The sequence below is a fragment of the Pelobates fuscus genome, chromosome 6 (assembly GCF_036172605.1).
Source record: "Pelobates fuscus isolate aPelFus1 chromosome 6, aPelFus1.pri, whole genome shotgun sequence".
Lineage (NCBI taxonomy): Eukaryota > Metazoa > Chordata > Amphibia > Anura > Pelobatidae > Pelobates > Pelobates fuscus.
This window is the reverse complement of record NC_086322.1, coordinates 51484669-51503808: the sequence shown is the minus strand read 5'-3', so window position 1 is coordinate 51503808 and position 19140 is coordinate 51484669. Positions and strand designations below refer to the sequence as shown.

The following is a 19140-nucleotide window of genomic DNA, read 5'->3' as shown; positions in this document are numbered from 1 at the left end:
TCAAATTCTACTCTAAGATCTCCACAAAATGATGACCTAGCTCTTATAAGACCAGAGATCGAGGCTAACACTGAACATGTCAAGGTGGCAGAAGAGGATACCACAGATGTTCGAACCACAGAAACTCACCTGAATGGAGCGGTCCAGCAACTCCATACTTACCACCATAACATGACAGCCCTCGAAGATCAACAACGTCACAACAACATAAAGATCTGCGGCATCCCCACCACTCTAGTGGCTGAAGAGCTGCCGCACTACATCCGGGAGCTGCTTACCTTTCGTTCTATCGCCAACGGTGGCCGAGAAAATTACTCTGGATGGCACATTCCGCTAGCACTGCCAAATCCTCTCCCATAGAGTCGTGAGATGTCTCAACAGCAGATAAGGCCCGCATCATGGCAGTATTACGAGATAAAACCCTGCTGACTTTTGAGGACTCCTCACTAAACTTCTTCCAGGACCTCTCCAGGTCATCATTGCAGTGGTGCAGGACCCTGAGCCCTATCACTACCTACCTCCAATCCTCTGGTGGGCCTTACTGTTGGGGGACCCAGGGCACCCTACTGGTGAACCACAATGGAACTACACACATGCTCCAGTCACCCACTGAAGCCCAGGCATTCTTTTCTGCATTGGTACTAACCATACCTGATAGCAACCAAATACTCAAGGACCCACTTGGCAAGAAGATATACAACCATGCAGTGGTTTACATTCAACCATTGGCTTTTTCTTTTTTTTTTTTTTTTGCATTGTGTTTCTTTGTCTTTTTCTTTTATTTTGTTTTCAGTTTACCACGTGTTATTCATGCCTCAGTATCTCATGCTCTAATTAATATACTAGTTACTACAGCTTAACCCCTTAAGGACTAAACTTCTGGAATAAAAGGGAATCATGACATGTCATGTGTCATGTGTCCTTAAGGGGTTAAAGGCTGCGATGGGTTTCTGGTAATCCTCAGAAAACTACAATCCAAACAGGATTGGCCGATCACATACTCTTTTAGGTGTGATATACCTTTATCACCCCCCTGCACCCATAGGTCAGGGGTAATTCTTTACACCAGCTAACTAGCTATTGGACAGTCTACTTGTAGATGATACTTGCTTTATGCATTTCACTTGCACATAATCACAAGTCACGGCTCACTCTGTAATAGCAGGCTGTAGCTAGAAGCTCATCCACCTTGTATATTTATATATCAATGTGCGGTACGCAAATGCTTTCACCTACTGACACTCTTCGATGCATAATTGTTGAATTTCCTAGGCAGCCTGGGACCCCAATCTGGTCCAAACCCGTATCACTCTCACCAGTGTTGCATAGGACAGTTAACTCTTGATAACATCCGAAAATAGTGCTAGAAATCTGTCTTTCATTACTAATTTTGTTATTTCTGCTTTTATTGACTTATCTGGCTAATCACTTGTATGGTTTGCAACATGCACTACAAAAATAAAGAATTCTAAAATATATATATATTTGACAAAACTGAAATTTCTTGTGGTGATCAAGTCTAGTGTCATTTATAAGAGTAACATTAGAACATCTGAATATTCTTGAATATATCAAATGCACTGCTAGATGAGCGTTGCTACATTATTTGTGGATAAGTGATGCAAATCTCTATTTTAATAGATGTATATGTTTAGTGCACTGATATAAATTTTGACAGCATACAATATTCCGCATTCCTACACGAATGATGTCTCAGATGTTATCCAGGAATTACATCCATCAACTTAGATATGAAAGTGACAGATTTGTGCTTTCAATTCTAGGTATTAGAAAATAAAATGTGTGATTTCAAACTCATAAGGAGACATACCTGCTGAGTTGAAGCACTTTATTTATTAAATGATTCATTCGGAATGTCACTCTCCTGCTGGCAGACATGCATACTGCCACAAGGAATCAAAGAGAAAATACAAGTGTGTCTTATTTACCTATTTGTGTGCTCAATCGTGTTGACTAGGACAAATTTACTTTTCTGATTTCATGTATTGATTTTGAAATTGCCCCGATCAAAGTAGTAGAGAGTAAATAAACAGCTGTGTACTGCGGGTACTGTAATACACACAAGACAATATAATAACAATACATAAACCAATTATACTGCAAATAATATATCACATTTTGAAGAAGAAACTTGGGAACATTATAAGCAACAAAACAGCTTAATGGAGTGGTTTCTATGTATAGATTATGCCCAGCAACCTAATACCTCAATTCTTTGACATTTAGTTAAATCACTGTTTATGCAGCCATAGCCACACCTCCACAACATGACTTACACAGCCACCAACACACTTCCTGTAAATAGAGATCTAAAGTTTAAACTTCCTTTCTTGCACAGTCTGTGTGATTTAGAATGTCTTATATCTTGCTCTGTTAATAACCTGCTAGAGATTGCAAGAATCTCCTGCATGATTAAAGTTCAATTTACAGAGCAGAAGATAAAAATGTCTAAAATAAACACACGGTCACGTCTGATTTAAACTTAAACCATTTTTTTTGTAGGCTGTGTAAGCCACAGTCGGGGGCATAAGCAGAAACAAAAGTGATTTCACTCCTAAATGGCAGAGTATTGAGCAGTGAGACTGCAGAGTAATGATCTATACACTAAATGTCATTAAGTTAAAGTTCTTATGGTGCTTAGAGTATTCTTTTGAAAATATAAAAGAAAGCAGCAAAAATAAATAGGCAAACTAAAAATAAAGATGTATACATAATATAAATACACAAACTCAATGTCTAAATGTATCATTATTTCAATTATATTATATCAAGCATGAAGACATGGACATGATGTTAAGCTTTTTTTCAACTAAATATATCTAATGCAAACTGCATCATATTGCTCTATTCTGTTCATGCGATATCACTCTGGCATCAATGCTGATGCTAAACAATACCACAGAGAGCCGTGTTCTACTGAACCAATGTGTCAAAATGATGTCATAGGTTCCATGGCATCATTCCGATATCGACTAGTATGCATGAGAAGCAAAATGCCATGTTGTACCAATCAGATGGACTCTATAAGACAATGTGATTGAATATTTGGAATAAGCGCCTGACTTCACTCTGACAGCCACAAGAGGCATTTAAACTCTGCAATGTAACCATTATTGTTCCTGCAGAACGGCAGGGTTTAACCTAGAGGGACATGGCACCCAGACCACTTCATTGAGGTCCCTTTTGAGTCCCTTTGAGCCAGGACTGGTAATACGCAGCTATCCTGTTATTCTCTTATTTAGGATAGCTATTGATTCAGTAATCTAAGTAACTATAACTACAATCTAATTGTTGGTGCCAAATGTTGCAGTTCCAACATCTCAGAAAGAAATGTCCTCCTGGGATTTCTACATACTTAAGCCTCTCGGTTTTACAGATAATGTTGTATTTAATAAACAATAACATTTACTCTGTGTCAGTTCTGCAGGCAAAATCACTATGTTAATGAAAGGCATCAGAGAAAAATGGAAACACTAATTCAAGCTGACAAAGGGTCCACTGTTTGTGACACTGATGTGTTGAAGGATATCTGGGAATGTGTAAAACCTTGAAGTAGATGGGTCATAGCTCCCAATTCCATTACCATCATACAATGCATCAAAACGTATTACAGTGGTTATGGTGCAAGGAGTATTTGATGTAATCCCTTTGAAATTTGCAAACTGTTATTGGGTACTTTGACAAAAACAGCCACTCCCCTCACCAGAAACTCTATGCAGCCTTGGCGATAATCAGGACATTTAACTTTCACATTAACAGTACATGCTAATCAAAATGGGGATGTCAGTGACAGGCTGCGAGCACTGGGGCAGCTTAGCCCCATCATTACCATCTACATTTAGAAGGGTTTGCTTGGAAATTAAATTACTGTATTTTGTATGTGTTTTGGTTTTTACGGCAGCACCACTGCTTGGCAATGCATGTTCTGGGTGTGCCCCCAATTCCCATTTTTTGTGTAGATTTGGAATCCAGACCACATTCCTATTGGGCTGAGCACCCCACCCATCCACTATGGATGCCCCTTTGGACGTGACCGCAGGAAAGCTTAAATCGAGGAGTCTCTTAAAGCAGTTTATACTGCAAGTAAGTATTGCAAGTTAGCATGTAAATCTCCAATGTTAAAATTAGTGTAGGACCCACCAATATTGGGGTACTGTGATGTAGTGGTGGGCTTAACACAAAATGGTCATATGGTGGAACTAAATCCTCATATTTATTTGCTATCATAGATGATTTTAAGGAGCCTTGTTAAATGTAAAGCTGTATTTTTGTTTGTGAGTGCGCTGTACGTTTAAATGTATTTTATAGCTGTTTTGGTCTTTATAGCAGCACCACTGCTTGGAAAGGCATGCTCTGGGTTCCCAATTCCCAAATCTTCTGAGCATGAAGCAGGCCAGGCAGGTTTGAAAAATGTGAAAGAGAAACCTCCACAATATCCGTAATTAAATAGTGTTTAATGGGGTCTTTATATTATCTTGCATCGGTACCCCCCAAATTACATGTCCTCTTACATGGTGACCTCAGAGTGGACAGAAGGAAAGGAGATATGATTACATCTAATTTTTACATCCCTGTTGGAACCTTCCACTTCATGTCCTTACAGGCAGCAGGGGCTTTATCACTGGTGTACTCTGGGGCATGCATGAGAGTATAAAACAGGGGTTTATGGAATGTCCCATGACACAGCATTATAGAAAGCTTTGCACATGCATGATGGGTTGCCATACATACCTACTGTGCATCATGCAAGAAGATGCATGCTCCCTCCATTGTGAAGGCTGATGGGGGAAAAAAACAAATTGGGGCAGAAGGAAGCTGTGTGGAACTCTGCCTTTTACACATTATGCTCAAATTTGGCTCATTCATTAGACTAAGTAGAACCTTTTGTAGGAATGACCACTGTGTGTTGGAAAGTGACAGCACCACTGTACTTCCTGGTTTACAGCTGCAGCAGCAATGTTAGTGTCACTGTTTCCGATTTCCCAAACATTTGGCATGAGACATGTGTGAAAGCCATAATGATGCCACTGACACTCTCAGGGTTAGTCACTGAAGTAAAAATTGTCATGAATTCAAAGTAAATTTCAAGTTCAACGCTAATATAGCCAAACAGGAAGCATAGCTGACTTGTGAGAATTTTCCAATTTGTTTGATATTACATTTGAAATTCACTTTGAATTCCCAACAATTCTCAATTCAGTTACTTACCCTTTCTCTCTTCGTATAAAAAACAAAACAAAAAAAAAAACAAGATTTATGCAGTTCTGGGGATTATGGATATTTCCCGGTTTCACCCAATCAGCAGCTGTGTAGACAATACCATGCTCTGTGGGCTGCCTGTGAATAAATGTATTGTATCACTTGTGATTATATATATACATCCTGGTATAACAGTCTGATCCTGCAAAGTCTCCCAAAACAGAACCACTGCAGCACATATCATTGCTACATGATTTACCAGCAATATCATTTACCCCTGCAGACAGGAGGCAGTTTGCTCTATACACATTATACACACATTGTATCTTAACCAGAATCTGCTGCTGTCTCATTTAGGACATTCTGCATGCTCCTAACAATGTATTTTTAAATTTTTGTTTATTAGTTTATTCATAAAATGAAAACATATTTATCAACAAAACAATTCCATCAAATTATAATTAAATGAAAATCTGTGGGACACCTAGATTACATTACCAATAGATAGATAATTTTGTCCTACATTGAGCACCTTTCTCCACATTGTGTTTATTAATGGATCACTGAGAGTTCTGCTTGAGAAACATATAGTTGTTGCCCAATTGACGTTATCTGCATTAATATCAGTATTTAGCATTACTGTGTATACGCACACAGAGTGTAAATAGCAGTCAGTACCACGGACAGCGACTGACATTACTGCTGTTAGAAAAGTCATAGAATCAAGGTCAGATGAAGGCAGCTTTTTGGAAATACATGTAAAGCATGTAGGGATGTATTGTGAACTAGAACCCATATTGTCAAATTTAGACCAAATCAGGATACAGTTATTTTCCAGACTTGGCTTCTATGGTAGGAAATGTTGCAATCTGCTCTCACTGCGTATTTTTCCATTAGTAATCATGAATAAGGATTACCATAGTAGACATTATCCAGTTTTAATTGGCTTGGTAAAGAACTGTGCTATTCCTTTACTACATTTGCATGCACACCCAGCATGGTCTAAAAGGAAATGAATCAGCTATTGATTGTGAGGTCTGAATACAGAAGTAGCTCTGCTGTCTTTGTGTGTATCCAATCAAAAAGGATCACTAGAATGTCAGGAATTCAAACATCAATTCCTGGCACTATAGTTCTAAAAACATAGTTTAGGTGATTGACCCTACCTTGCCTCCTTTTAAAAAGGTACTTTACTCACAGTTTTTCCAGTGCCGCATCGGTTTGCCGCAACTGGCCCCGCACCGCTCCACCTACTTAGCTGGGATCATCAAATGTGACAATCTCGGGCCTATCTAATACTTTACCATAGTAAATCATTAAGAGGCTACGCCAATCATCATCTTCTCATAAAGATGCATTGAATCAATGCATCTCTATGAGGAACGTTCAGTGCCTCCGTGTAGAGCATGGAGGCACTGAATGTCAGTCCTGCACACTGTGCAGCACTGCCCCAGAAAGCACCTCTAGTAGCCATCTGAGTGACTGAAAAGGAAGCATTCATATAAAAAAAGCCTGCAGGGACAGGCTGCAGACACAATAACACAAAGACACAACCACATAAAGCTATAGTTGTTTTGGTTACTATAGTGTCTCTAAGTGAAAGTGAAAACACTGAGTGAAAACGGAGGTTAATTTGTTTGTATTTCCATTAAACTATTTATATGAGAGAATAGATTTCGAATAACAATCAAGCACTTCAATTTTAGTGAGATACTCTTATCAGTAATATGTTAGAGAAGGATAACCAACAACAGTCTGCATCAAACAGGAATCTGGAAAATACAGAACGCATTGGGGAACGGGCCTGTAGCTCTGCTTCAGTTGCCTAAGAAACAGTGTACACGTTAGTTTTAAAACTGAAGTGAGCCTTTGTTTAAGTTAGTTTCTACATTTCTAAAAATTTGTCATGTGAGCTGTTTATCTAAAAGACAAAAATCCAATGATAATCACAACAATCAGAACTATTTAAAAGCAGAACCATCACTTCTCTGGAAGTCACATTATTAAATGAAATATTGAAAATCACCTGTAACCTGTGTTAACCTTTTTTCATGAGATGCTTTTTTTTAATAATAAAAAAAAATCTTTTTGCTGTGCTAAAATAAACTAATGGCCTCAGAACGCCACAACAGCGATGCCAAGGTATTCAGAATTACATGTTCATGCAAAATGTGACATGTGACTTTTGGGCACAATTTATAAAATAGTGTAAAGTAGTGATAAGGCAGGTAAGGCACAGGAGTATAACTAAACTTAAAGACAAGGGAAAAACATGCTTAGCGCCTGTTATGAGAGATGTGGTTCCACCTCAAGGGACTTAATGTAGTAGGAGTGAGAGTCATTTAGAGTAGTTGGAGACATGCAAGCTGAAAAGATAGTATGCATTATTGGGAGTGATGTATCAAGGCTTCCTGTCTCTCATCCTATGCCCATCAGCGGCAGGGCGGCAGTCCCATTGAATGGTGCTGGTCAGCCAGTCAGGCACTGTGAAAGCTGGCAAGATGCCACTTTGGTGGTAAGTCAGGCGGTGCATGGTGGTCCGCTGTCTGCTTCACAACTTAGCCCATTCTGAAGACTCCTGACGGGGCTTGGAAAAGCCCCTCCGCAGCCCATGTCTGTGTACCGCCTTTCTCCAGCACTGCCGATGCTGTCCAAGCCGCCTGAGGTGGGTCGTCATAGGGCCAGCAGTCGTGTGGAGGTCGCGGGGGTTACGGTGTGCCTGTGCGGTTAGTTTTGCAAGAGTGTCATGTGTGGATGGTAGAAAGTACCTGTGTTGTAATTGCAGCCAAAATGCTTCAAAGAGGCTGTCCAGCTGGCATAGCAATCCAGACTTCTCCTCTTGGTGTAGCTGGGAGCACGCGGCTTCCGCCATTTTAGGTATGCGGTTTGTGACTGTAGCTTGTGTCTCGGCAGTACCGCAAGTCTCCCGCGGAGATGAGGAGCCCTCCAGGTGGGGACCGGGAAGCCCCCACCGATCCAAAGGGGGGGAGCAGAGAGGGTTTTGTCTTGAGGCTGCGCTGCATGGAACAGGAGAGCGGCTGCCTCTCCAGTCCAGAGGTTTCACTGGGCCTCACCCGGCTCCTCGGGACAAACAGGCGATAGTCACCTCGTGGACCTTTTCCAGGGTGCACAACGTGTGCCAGACGTCAGGTAAGTCCCAGAGGGTGCTTGGGGAGAGCCCCCATAGAAGGTAGTTTGCAGGGTTTAGCAATTAGCGGAGAAGCCTCTCTAATAAAAGAAATGGTTTGGAGCAACAATCATACCAGTTTGCAGAGAGGCTGCAGTGTGAAGTCTGTCTCAGAAATGGCTTCCAGCTAATTGATATGTTTGTTTATTTCATTTTTTTTTTAAAATAAAAGATGTTTCTAAATCTACTGTTACTAAATGGTTTGCTCCATTACCGGGGAACTGGCTTAGGGTACCCTCAGAGGGCTATAGTGTTTTTATAATTGGAGTAACCCTTTAAAATGAGTTATGATGAGTTAAAGTCGAATTTTAGTTTATTCCACTGATGAGAAGAAGCTGTTTCCTCTTTCAGATTCCTACTCTTTGCTAAGAGAGAGAATACAGAGAACAGGTTAAAGGAGATGGCTAACTGTACAATTTCAAGTGATGTGATTTCGTATGAGTGGTACTTCAAAAGGAAGCATTCTGTGTAGTACAACCAGAAACACAATCACAGAGGTTTAAGGTGAGCATGACGGGATGTCTGGACAGAAACCTGTTAGAGAGGTTGGGAACAATTCAATAGATGAGTAAGCAAGCCAACAGAAGAGATAGAAGACAGAAGTCAGAACTACCAGGTTGCCAAGGTTACCAGTATTAGCAGAAATAGGAGTTCACTGAGGACAGGACCAGGCTGGAGAGAGAGTGAAAAGGTGAGGATGTACTTCCAACATCGTACCTTACAGACTGACAAATAAAGTAATAATCCTCTAGCACTCTAGCTATTACTGAGCAGGAGAGAAAGGAGTTAATTATAGCAGCATTATGTTTACCACATCCTCCACTTGATCCACATAGGTATACAGGTTATGATCCAGCTATAGGAGATGTTAACTCTTCTAAACATAATATAACCTTTATCCTGTGGGGGGGGGGGAGGGGGGCCTGGACATCATGGCAGCTGGACGTGTCTCGTGTGAGCTCAATCCTTGTATTTAGCCTGATTATTGCACGCCAGCCAGCCAAAACGCCAATCACAGGACTTACCTGCTTCGAGAGCCAGCCGAGGAACCCCGGGTACGTTGCCCGCGGGTGCACAGAAAATCAGACGGAGGTTGTGGGAGTGAGGCCTAGTACGGTCGCCGGACGGGTGGAGCAGCTGATCCCCCGCTCTGTGCGATGCTGTGCCCTCCCATGCTTGCCTCTTAGCCCTGCCCCCCCCCCTTGGACCGGCGGGTGTCATCCCGGTCCACCCTGGCCTGTACCCCGTACAAAAGCGACGCAAATCGACCTAATCTACTAACTACTGCCCAGCAGACACACAAAACGAAGGCTCAAAACACCCAGAGGGATCCAGACACCCAGCAATCCGAGATGGCACCTCTCGCGCAGCTAACACAGAGGAGGCTGGACGAAATCTTCGACTGCTTCTGGGCCGCGTTGAAGGCAGGCCACTCTGCTGCAAGACATCAATATCAGGAGGCTGAAGTCCGGATGGTGAGTCGGCCCCCTCCGATCACCCATGTCTCCAAAGCACACAAACACCCCATTAAGGGATCACCTAGGCCGAGGGCCACCAGGGGTAAAGCCCCACGGCATCATCCACACAGAAGGAGGATCGCCCGCAGTCAGCGGCTACCTACCACCAGGACCTCCTGTCTACCCCCCACAAGGTAGGACTGGGACCCCAGGAGCCCCCATGTCCGTGGCAAGAAGATGCTGGCATACCAACCCGCCTGGGGTGGGAGGGATGCTCGAATGAGCCACCAGAGCACGGCTGCCTCCTTAGCCCTCACTGCACAGGACTTTCGTTTCCCATCTTCAAGTATAGGCTGAACACAGGCTCGCTGCTTAAAGCCATACCACCTTTATGGGACTGACCACAAAAAACAGATGTCACTGATGTGACTTCCATATGTTACCCACACATGCCAACCTACTTGAATTCCCTATATGCATGCGAACAGAGGCTGCCTGATATTTATACCTGTGCTTTTCTCATTTACGTTTTTCTTGTTTAGTGTTCTATTTGCTTATAGGTCATAATATTAACCAGATCTCTGCCTCATATGCTAGAATGATATATAGATACTGAGCCAGCGGTCCCTAACTTCCATAACTCAACCAGGGCTAGGAATACCTTGTTACATGCTTAACTACCTGCTGGCCAAAGTGTAGACAAGTACACACTCTTGAGATTATCTCTACCTAATCCTGTACCTATCTCGTTATCAGCTGGCACAAAATATTGCGACTGTACCTGCTACACATAATCTTTTACCCAATCTACTTAGCATGTGACTAAATCGAATAATCGCATACACACTGTTTGTATAATCAACCAGGATTATCAGTTCTGTTGAACCCTTGTCAGATGTGTTCCTACCTACTTAAATATACAATTTGTGCAAGTTCCTCAGAATACCCTAATGTTACAACTGTTTCACCAATGCATGAGGAATGCCGTTGGGATACCTCACGCAAGTATGTTAATTTGAAATGCACTGCAAAAAAAAAAAATATATATATATATATATATAACCTTTATCCCCCTGTATTATGAGGGCAAACCCTATACAGCCCAATGTATACGGTTCAATGTAAATGGGTACTAGGGAATACAGACAGCTTAATATGGGAAGACTATATGTAGTATGCTGCACTTAATATCTCATCCTAGAAACATCACAAAAATAGGAGATCATCCACACAAAAACATCAAGCAGCATTGCATTTATTTCAGTGTACATGGAGCAGAGCTGGGGTGTAAGTGCAAAGTGGTGCAAGTTACAAATTCAAAATGTACTTAAATAAATTAGTTATTTAATGAAATTGAAAAACAAAAAGGGTCAGCGCTAAGTAACCAAACCAGGACAATAGTAGATAAGGTAGCAACCCAGGGTAAGGGGTCCCTCAAAAACCTTTATTTACAGGCCTACCTCATCGTCGGTTCCGGCACACCACAACCGACTTGCTCTTTTAATACCATCCTACACTCATCAGTGTATTTTCCTCTGTACTATCATGAGCCCCTAACACAAATATATATATATATATGTATATATCCAATATTCACTCATAGTTTGTGGCGCAGCCCTACCGTACCTTTGTGCTACCCATCTTATTTAATAAAATTGTCTAGCGTTAATAGTAACAAGTAACAGTGAGTTTTGAGTCAATAGTAATAACAAGATGGAGTAACGGTGACAAGTACCAGTGAGGTGATGGGGTATTATTAACAACAAGCAGTGAGGTGATGGGGTAATAAGTTCCCACGATATAAGGTCCTCCAACTCCTCCTGTATTTGTTTGTCACATGTTGTATTGTCTCTTAAATGTTTTGCACCTTTGTTTTACTTGTAATAACTGTACCCATGGACAGAGCTGTGGAATGTGTTGGTGCTTTATATATAATGCATTATAATGATAATAATCATAAGATAAAAAAACATGGAACTCAATACAAGTAGTTAAATATGTCGGTTTCTGGAACCTTCTTGTAGAATGTCATGAGTCTGCAAGATATGCTACCATACAACTAAAATGTATATGTTACATCAATTAATGACAATCCATACTCCACAAAAACATACCTCCAAATATTCAGATGACTCTTCCAAAAAATGCTCAAGACTCTGATTTTCTGGTCTAAACTTGTTAAGAAGTTGGGTTATCACTTCAATGCATTTCCGGTAACTAATCATCTTCTATATTGCGGATTCCTGTGAATAAAACAACACAACATTATATATACAGGGAGTGCAGAATTATTAGGCAAGTTGTATTTTTGAGGATTAATTTTATTATTGAACAACAACCATGTTCTCAATGAACCCAAAAAACTCAAAATATCAAAGCTGAATATTTTTGGAAGTAGTTTTTAGTTTGTTTTTAGTTATAGCTATTTTAGGGGGATATCTGTGTGTGCAGGTGACTATTACTGTGCATAATTATTAGGCAACTTAACAAAAAACAAATATATACCCATTTCAATTATTTATTTTTACCAGTGAAACCAATATAACATCTCAACATTCACAAATATACATTTCTGACATTCAAAAACAAAACAAAAACAAATCAGTGACCAATATAGCCACCTTTCTTTGCAAGGACACTCAAAAGCCTGCCATCCATGGATTCTGTCAGTGTTTTGATCTGTTCACCATCAACATTGCGTGCAGCAGCAACCACAGCCTCCCAGACACTGTTCAGAGAGGTGTACTGTTTTCCCTCCTTGTAAATCTCACATTTGATGATGGACCACAGGTTCTCAATGGGGTTCAGATCAGGTGAACAAGGAGGCCATGTCATTAGATTTTCTTCTTTTATACCCTTTCTTGCCAGCCACGCTGTGGAGTACTTGGACGCGTGTGATGGAGCATTGTCCTGCATGAAAATCATGTTTTTCTTGAAGGATGCAGACTTCTTCCTGTACCACTGCTTGAAGAAGGTGTCTTCCAGAAACTGGCAGTAGGACTGGGAGTTGAGCTTGACTCCATCCTCAACCCGAAAAGGCCCCACAAGCTCATCTTTGATGATACCAGCCCAAACCAGTACTCCACCTCCACCTTGCTGGCGTCTGAGTCGGACTGGAGCTCTCTGCCCTTTACCAATCCAGCTACGGGCCCATCCATCTGGCCCATCAAGACTCACTCTCATTTCATCAGTCCATAAAACCTTAGAAAAATCAGTCTTGAGATATTTCTTGGCCCAGTCTTGACGTTTCAGCTTGTGTGTCTTGTTCAGTGGTGGTCGTCTTTCAGCCTTTCTTACCTTGGCCATGTCTCTGAGTATTGCACACCTTGTGCTTTTGGGCACTCCAGTGATGTTGCAGCTCTGAAATATGGCCAAACTGGTGGCAAGTGGCATCTTGGCAGCTGCACGCTTGACTTTTCTCAGTTCATGGGCAGTTATTTTGCGCCTTGGTTTCTCCACACACTTCTTGCGACCCTGTTGACTATTTTGAATGAAACGCTTGATTGTTCGATGATCACGCTTCAGAAGCTTTGCAATTTTAAGAGTGCTGCATCCCTCTGCAAGATATCTCACTATTTTTGACTTTTCTGAGCCTGTCAAGTCCTTCTTTTGACCCATTTTGCCAAAGGAAAGGAAGTTGCCTAATAATTATGCACACCTGATATAGGGTGTTGATGTCATTAGACCACACCCCTTCTCATTACAGAGATGCACATCACCTAATATGCTTAATTGGTAGTAGGCTTTCGAGCCTATACAGCTTGGAGTAAGACAACATGCATAAAGAGGATGATGTGGTCAAAATACTAATTTGCCTAATAATTCTGCACTCCCTGTATATATATATACACACACACACACATAAATGTAACTTTTGATAGTATGTGTGAGCAGCACTCGTTGCTCATGCGCATCATGTCCCCAATGTTCCTCTATAAAGAGCATTAGATTGGGATGGATTATGTCACGGTAGGCAGAGCTGGCAGCAAATCTGAGGAAATCTCAGCACTGGAAAAAAAAATAAGCAAATCCTTTTTTTTCAACCCCCATTTTGATTGCGGTTGGGGAGGGCTCTAACCTAACTCTGGACTAGTGCACTATAGCGTTAGGAATACAGGCTTGTATTCCTAACGCTATTGTGTTCCTTAACATGGAAACCCTAAGCACGGTATGTACTACAGGGCACAGTAGTGGTTATAGTACAAGGAGTCCCCCCCATAACTGTTTAGTAGATAAGTGAGGGCGCTGGATTTTCAATTTTACTGTACTTATTGGTCCCCAGCAGCACCCCATTTAAGTATGTTTAGGTGAGTGCAGCCAAACCCTTGTTTTCTCCTATATGTATATATTTAGGAGTCTAGCCAGCTCCTTGGTTTTGCACCCCTCCCTGTTACAGGTGCCTCATCTCAGGACCCTATTTAAGCCTTGTACTGCAGAGAACTCGAGATGGAAGGATTTCCCCAAGTGAGTAGCTCATTTAGCAGACAGAGTAGGACCTGCCAAAGATGGGGTACATTGACATTGTGGCAGGCTTATGCAATGTATGATCATATAATGTAACTAAACTCCCATTATTTTTTACCTAGATTAGGTGTTTTTAATAAAACTAACAAAATTGGTCAGCACTAAAATAAGTGTTTAGTAGATAAGTGAGCGCGCTGGATTTTCATTTTTACTGAGTCCCCATGGCTATCTGCCAATAATCTATCAGACCATTTACAACCAGCTTGATACTTATATTGCTGTGTTAGGCACCTGTGCTCCTGCCTGTCTGAGTTGGTCTGCTAAAGCAGACTTTCATTCTTCTGCCATCAAGCCAACTCATACCAGGTTTAGGCAGTACTCATTGGCTTACAGTAACAGCTGACGTCTCACAAGTAATGAATATTGTTTAAACCCTGTATGTGTGAGTTGGTATGATGATCGGTAAGTATTAACTTCTTAAACGAGTTATAAAACATTAAGACATATTGGTCCATATGACTAAAATGTTATTCCAGTTCTAAAGTGGAACAATCATCATGGAATATTCTTACTGATTTCTCTACTTTTAACATTTGCAAATTTGCCTATTACATTCCTTTACTCACAGGGGGAAGACCATCTCTAGGCATAAGGCTGACCTCCTAGCTCCTCTACATGCCATATGGTCTTTCCTGCTGGCGAGGGAGTGGGGCAATTGTCTATATCAGCATGGCAATGGCATCTATATTGCAGGGGATTGAACCTCCATCCCAATAAACGGAGGGTTATTGGGATGGAGGTTCAATCCCCTGCAATATAGACCATTGGAATTTTCACATTTATTTATTTTTTTATAATCTCTTTACATAATGTCTGATATTAGAGTATAAATAAGTCTGTAGTTAAGTTACAGCCTACATGACTGTTAAACAAGTAGAGTTAACTGTTGCTGACAGTTCAGCAAGTAATTGTTTTTTTAAAGAATTTCTCTAACCACCATCATATCACTGGAAGTTCAGGATCAGTTAGCAAGATATATATTTCAAAACACAACCTAATGTATAAATTGCATCATGTTATACTTTTAATATGCATCTAACAGTATTATAAAATAATAGGAATAGCCAACAAATATGTTACATGAATAAAATATAGCCACCAACCACTTAGAGCAAACTCATTTGATTATTTATGGCCCATGTGCAGCATCGCTAGTACACAGAAGTTTGTGCACATGAACAGCAGCACCGCTGAATGAATGCATGCTCTTGTATAACATTTCAATTCAGATGCCGAAGCTTATGTGAGCATCCCTGAGGCATCGTTGGGCACTGAAGTCACCCCAAAGTGGAAGCATACGTCCCAACATTTCAAATGGTCAAAGAATTGTCATCACTTGACAATAATTTTTTTTTAACCGCCAATTAAACACTTTTTTTTTTTTAAAGATTCTTTATTTTTGACTGAAAGCTACTACAAAAAAATAAATTTAACATAAATCTAGCACTTCGAGGTAATCACAATAAATGAAAAAATATATGACATTATGTAGAAGCATGACTTTAAAGATCAGGAGAACATTTGTTCCGGGATATACCTCAGAGTGAGCCCTTGTACTAACACCGTCAGGTATTTTTACTTGGTATTAAAAGAAATAAGAATACAGAAACAGAACTCTTTAATGTCATACAGAAAAAACTCATTACTAGAAAACAGCCGCAGGCCGTTTACTCAAGGGCCAAATGCGTGCATTATCATTGGGAGACAACTGAGAGTCTTTAGTTGCCCACGTTTAGTCTCATTGTTACATCAAAGGATAGGAGGCAATAGAGAGGAACAGGAAGAGAAGGCGTACAGAAAAGAAGGAGAAAAAAAAGGAAGAATGAAGAGAGAAAAAAGGTTGGCGTAGTTGGTGCCGCCAATCCCGACCATATCACTGGCACGAGAGGCCACACCCAGGGGAGGGGGGCAGAGAGGCCATGTGACTCGGTCCCAGGTAACTTCAAATACGCAAGTAAACACTTTTAAATAACCATACAAACCAAAATAAAGCAAGTTCAGTTACCGAAACACGGTAATATTTGTTTATAAACTTGGTCAGACTGCATTATTGAGCACACCTCTCTTTCAGGCAATGCCTAATGCATTTTTTCCAGCACTCATAGGGTGTAGAAAGCATAACAAATAAGAAGCAGGTAAATATAAAAAAAATAATAATTACAATAATAATATGTACTTGCTTTCTTCCAGCCGGCAGAGTGAGCTCATTCAAAGCTTAAGAAAGCTGCACATATTTATGGCTTACATTTTTTTGCGCACCCACAGTCACCTTTCACATCCCAAAATAAATTGTAATTAGAAACAGACAAGTTTTACAGCACACAAAATTAAGGTGGGGAAACTGGGTGTGATGCACAAATGCTGTTAAAATTGTAATTTATACTATATGGATTACCTCTGTTTCCTACACCCTTGTCTCTATTATATTATGGAATACCTGGTATTATTTTTCTATTTTTATATATATATAAAATAAAAAGAGCAATATCTAAGGGCACATACAATACTAAAACACATAAAACTAAAATACATAAAATTAATTTAAACATAAAATATGAATTGACCTGATATATATTAAATGATGTTACAGTGTGATGACACAGAAAATTAACCTCTTAATGACCATGTCTGCCCCTTATCATGGATAGCTAATGGTATATGTAATAGGAGAGTGGTGTATGCCATATCCTGCTGAATTCAATACATACCGTTTATTCCCCTGGATTTGATACAATGTCTCCTTTTAATCAGGGTCCCCAGTGTTAACGGTTAGCTGAAACGTTGTCAGTAGTTTCCAAGGCGCGCAGACTTCTAGGTGTTGTAGTCTTTCTCCTTCCAGGACGCTGCGATTTCAAAAGAGATTTCACGTTTAAAAAAACTACATTTCCCGAGGTGCATTGGGGGCAACGCTGCCCTCCTAATGTTTGATGGTCGTCCTGGCGACCAGGAATGGAAGTGAATGCTGATTGGTTGAGGCTGTCTGGACGCTGAGGAGCGGTGGAGGGAGGGGGAGAAGGTTCGCTCTGGGAGTCACGTGGTGCACTGGGAGGGGGTGCTGTGGGGCAGACTGTCAGAAGTCATCAATAATCATCATCATCATCATCATCATCAATAATAAAGTATTGTTGCTCCCCCAGCAGATTTAAAAAATATTTATTAATTTGGTATTAGCTTGGCCATGTCAAGATATGGGGTTTATTTATGAAACAGGGACATGTAGGGTTATTAAAGGAACCCTCTAGGTACCATAACCACCACAAAGCAGAACTATAACTACTTAGACGTTAAGATTGTGCATTTATTTTATTACAATTTTTAAAAGTTTCACATTTCTTAACATTTTATTTACATGCCATACAATTGCACAGCGCAACGCTGGCGCTATATAAATAATAAAATAATAATAACAATATAATAATAATACAAGGCAAATTAAATCAATTCAAGCACTGCGTTATTGAAGAAATTCCTGAACACATGCTTGCTGAACATGGAAGTAATATTTTTCCTCACCTCCATACTATTCACCCATTAAATTCATAACAAAGTGACAGTTCTGCTTTAACTTGAAAATAGACCTAAGGACAAAAGTTGCCAAACCTCCCCTGGAATAAAATGTATGTATAAGCAGTATATATTTTTTTTGACACAGACTTAGTCCCTCTGGTACAAATATTACTTACTAGACTCGTGCATTTGGTTCCAAACATATTTCATTTCATCAGAATTTATCAGAGATCAGCAGTTCTTCCAAGTACCATAACTCCAAAACACTATATGGATAATTCATGAAACAAATTAAATGGGCAATGGACAAACATTTTCCTTTGTTTCATAATTTGTAGTGCTGTCCATGGCGTCAAAAAAGAGATGGTCGATGGCGAAAAAATGATTATTAACAGGGTGTACACACAAAATGTTGACTTAATTTGCAGTTATAATGAGAATTATATACATAAAGATAGATTTATATTTACTGATCCTCCTTTTTTTCTCTATATCGATTCATTCTTTTCACTTGACCTGTGAACCAAATGGTGGGAAAATGCATCTATCTGGTTACTGTAAAATACATACATAATACTTACATTATGTATATATTTTGCTGTACATCATCATTATTATTATTGCCATTTATATAGTGCCAACAGATTCCGTAGCGCTTTACAATAGAGGGGGGGGAGGGGGGAGTGGGGGGATGTAACAATAAATAGGGCAATTACAAGAAAACTTACAGGTACAATAGGTTGAAAAGGACCCTGCTCAAACGAGCTTACAGACTATAGGAGGTGGGGTATTAGATACATTAGGACAGGAAATATCAAGTAGGAGTGAAGCAGAGCTGGAGGAGAGAGCAAAGCACTGTCCCATAGGAGAGAGCAAGAGAGACAGGTATGTAAGGTAGAGATTACTCTGGGAGGCCATAAGCTTTCCTGAAGAGATGGGTTTTAAGGCCCTTCTTAAATGATTGAAGACTAGGGGAGAGTCTGATGGCAGTAGGCAAGCTATTCCATAGGACAGGAGCCGCCCGCGAGAGGTCCTGCAAGCGCGAGTTGGCCGTACAGGTGCGAGCAGCGGTCAGGAGGTGGTCACGGGCAGAGCGGAGGATACGAGGAGGGGCATACCTATGGATCAGTGAAGAGATATAAGAGGGGCTGGAATTGTTCAGTGCTTTAAAAGGATGGGTTAGCACTTTGAATTGAATCCTGTAGGATACAGGAAGCCAATTTAAGGACCGGCAGAGGGGCGAGG

The 19140-nt window shown here is 40.6% G+C and overlaps 1 protein-coding gene across 1 annotated transcript in view; it reads right to left on the bottom strand.

Moving 5' to 3' along the window:
- The window catches only part of CFAP99 (cilia and flagella associated protein 99), an 82275-nt gene extending 65096 nt beyond the window's left edge, over positions 1–17179 (bottom strand). The window contains exons 1-2 of the mRNA XM_063457691.1: positions 17097–17179; positions 11979–12107 (exon numbers count right to left, since the gene is read on the bottom strand). Of these exons, the coding sequence (XP_063313761.1) occupies positions 11979–12089 (111 nt within the window). The 5' untranslated portion in view covers positions 12090–12107; positions 17097–17179. The remainder of the gene's footprint in view (positions 1–11978; positions 12108–17096) is intronic.
- Between the last annotated feature and the right edge of the window lie 1961 nt (positions 17180–19140).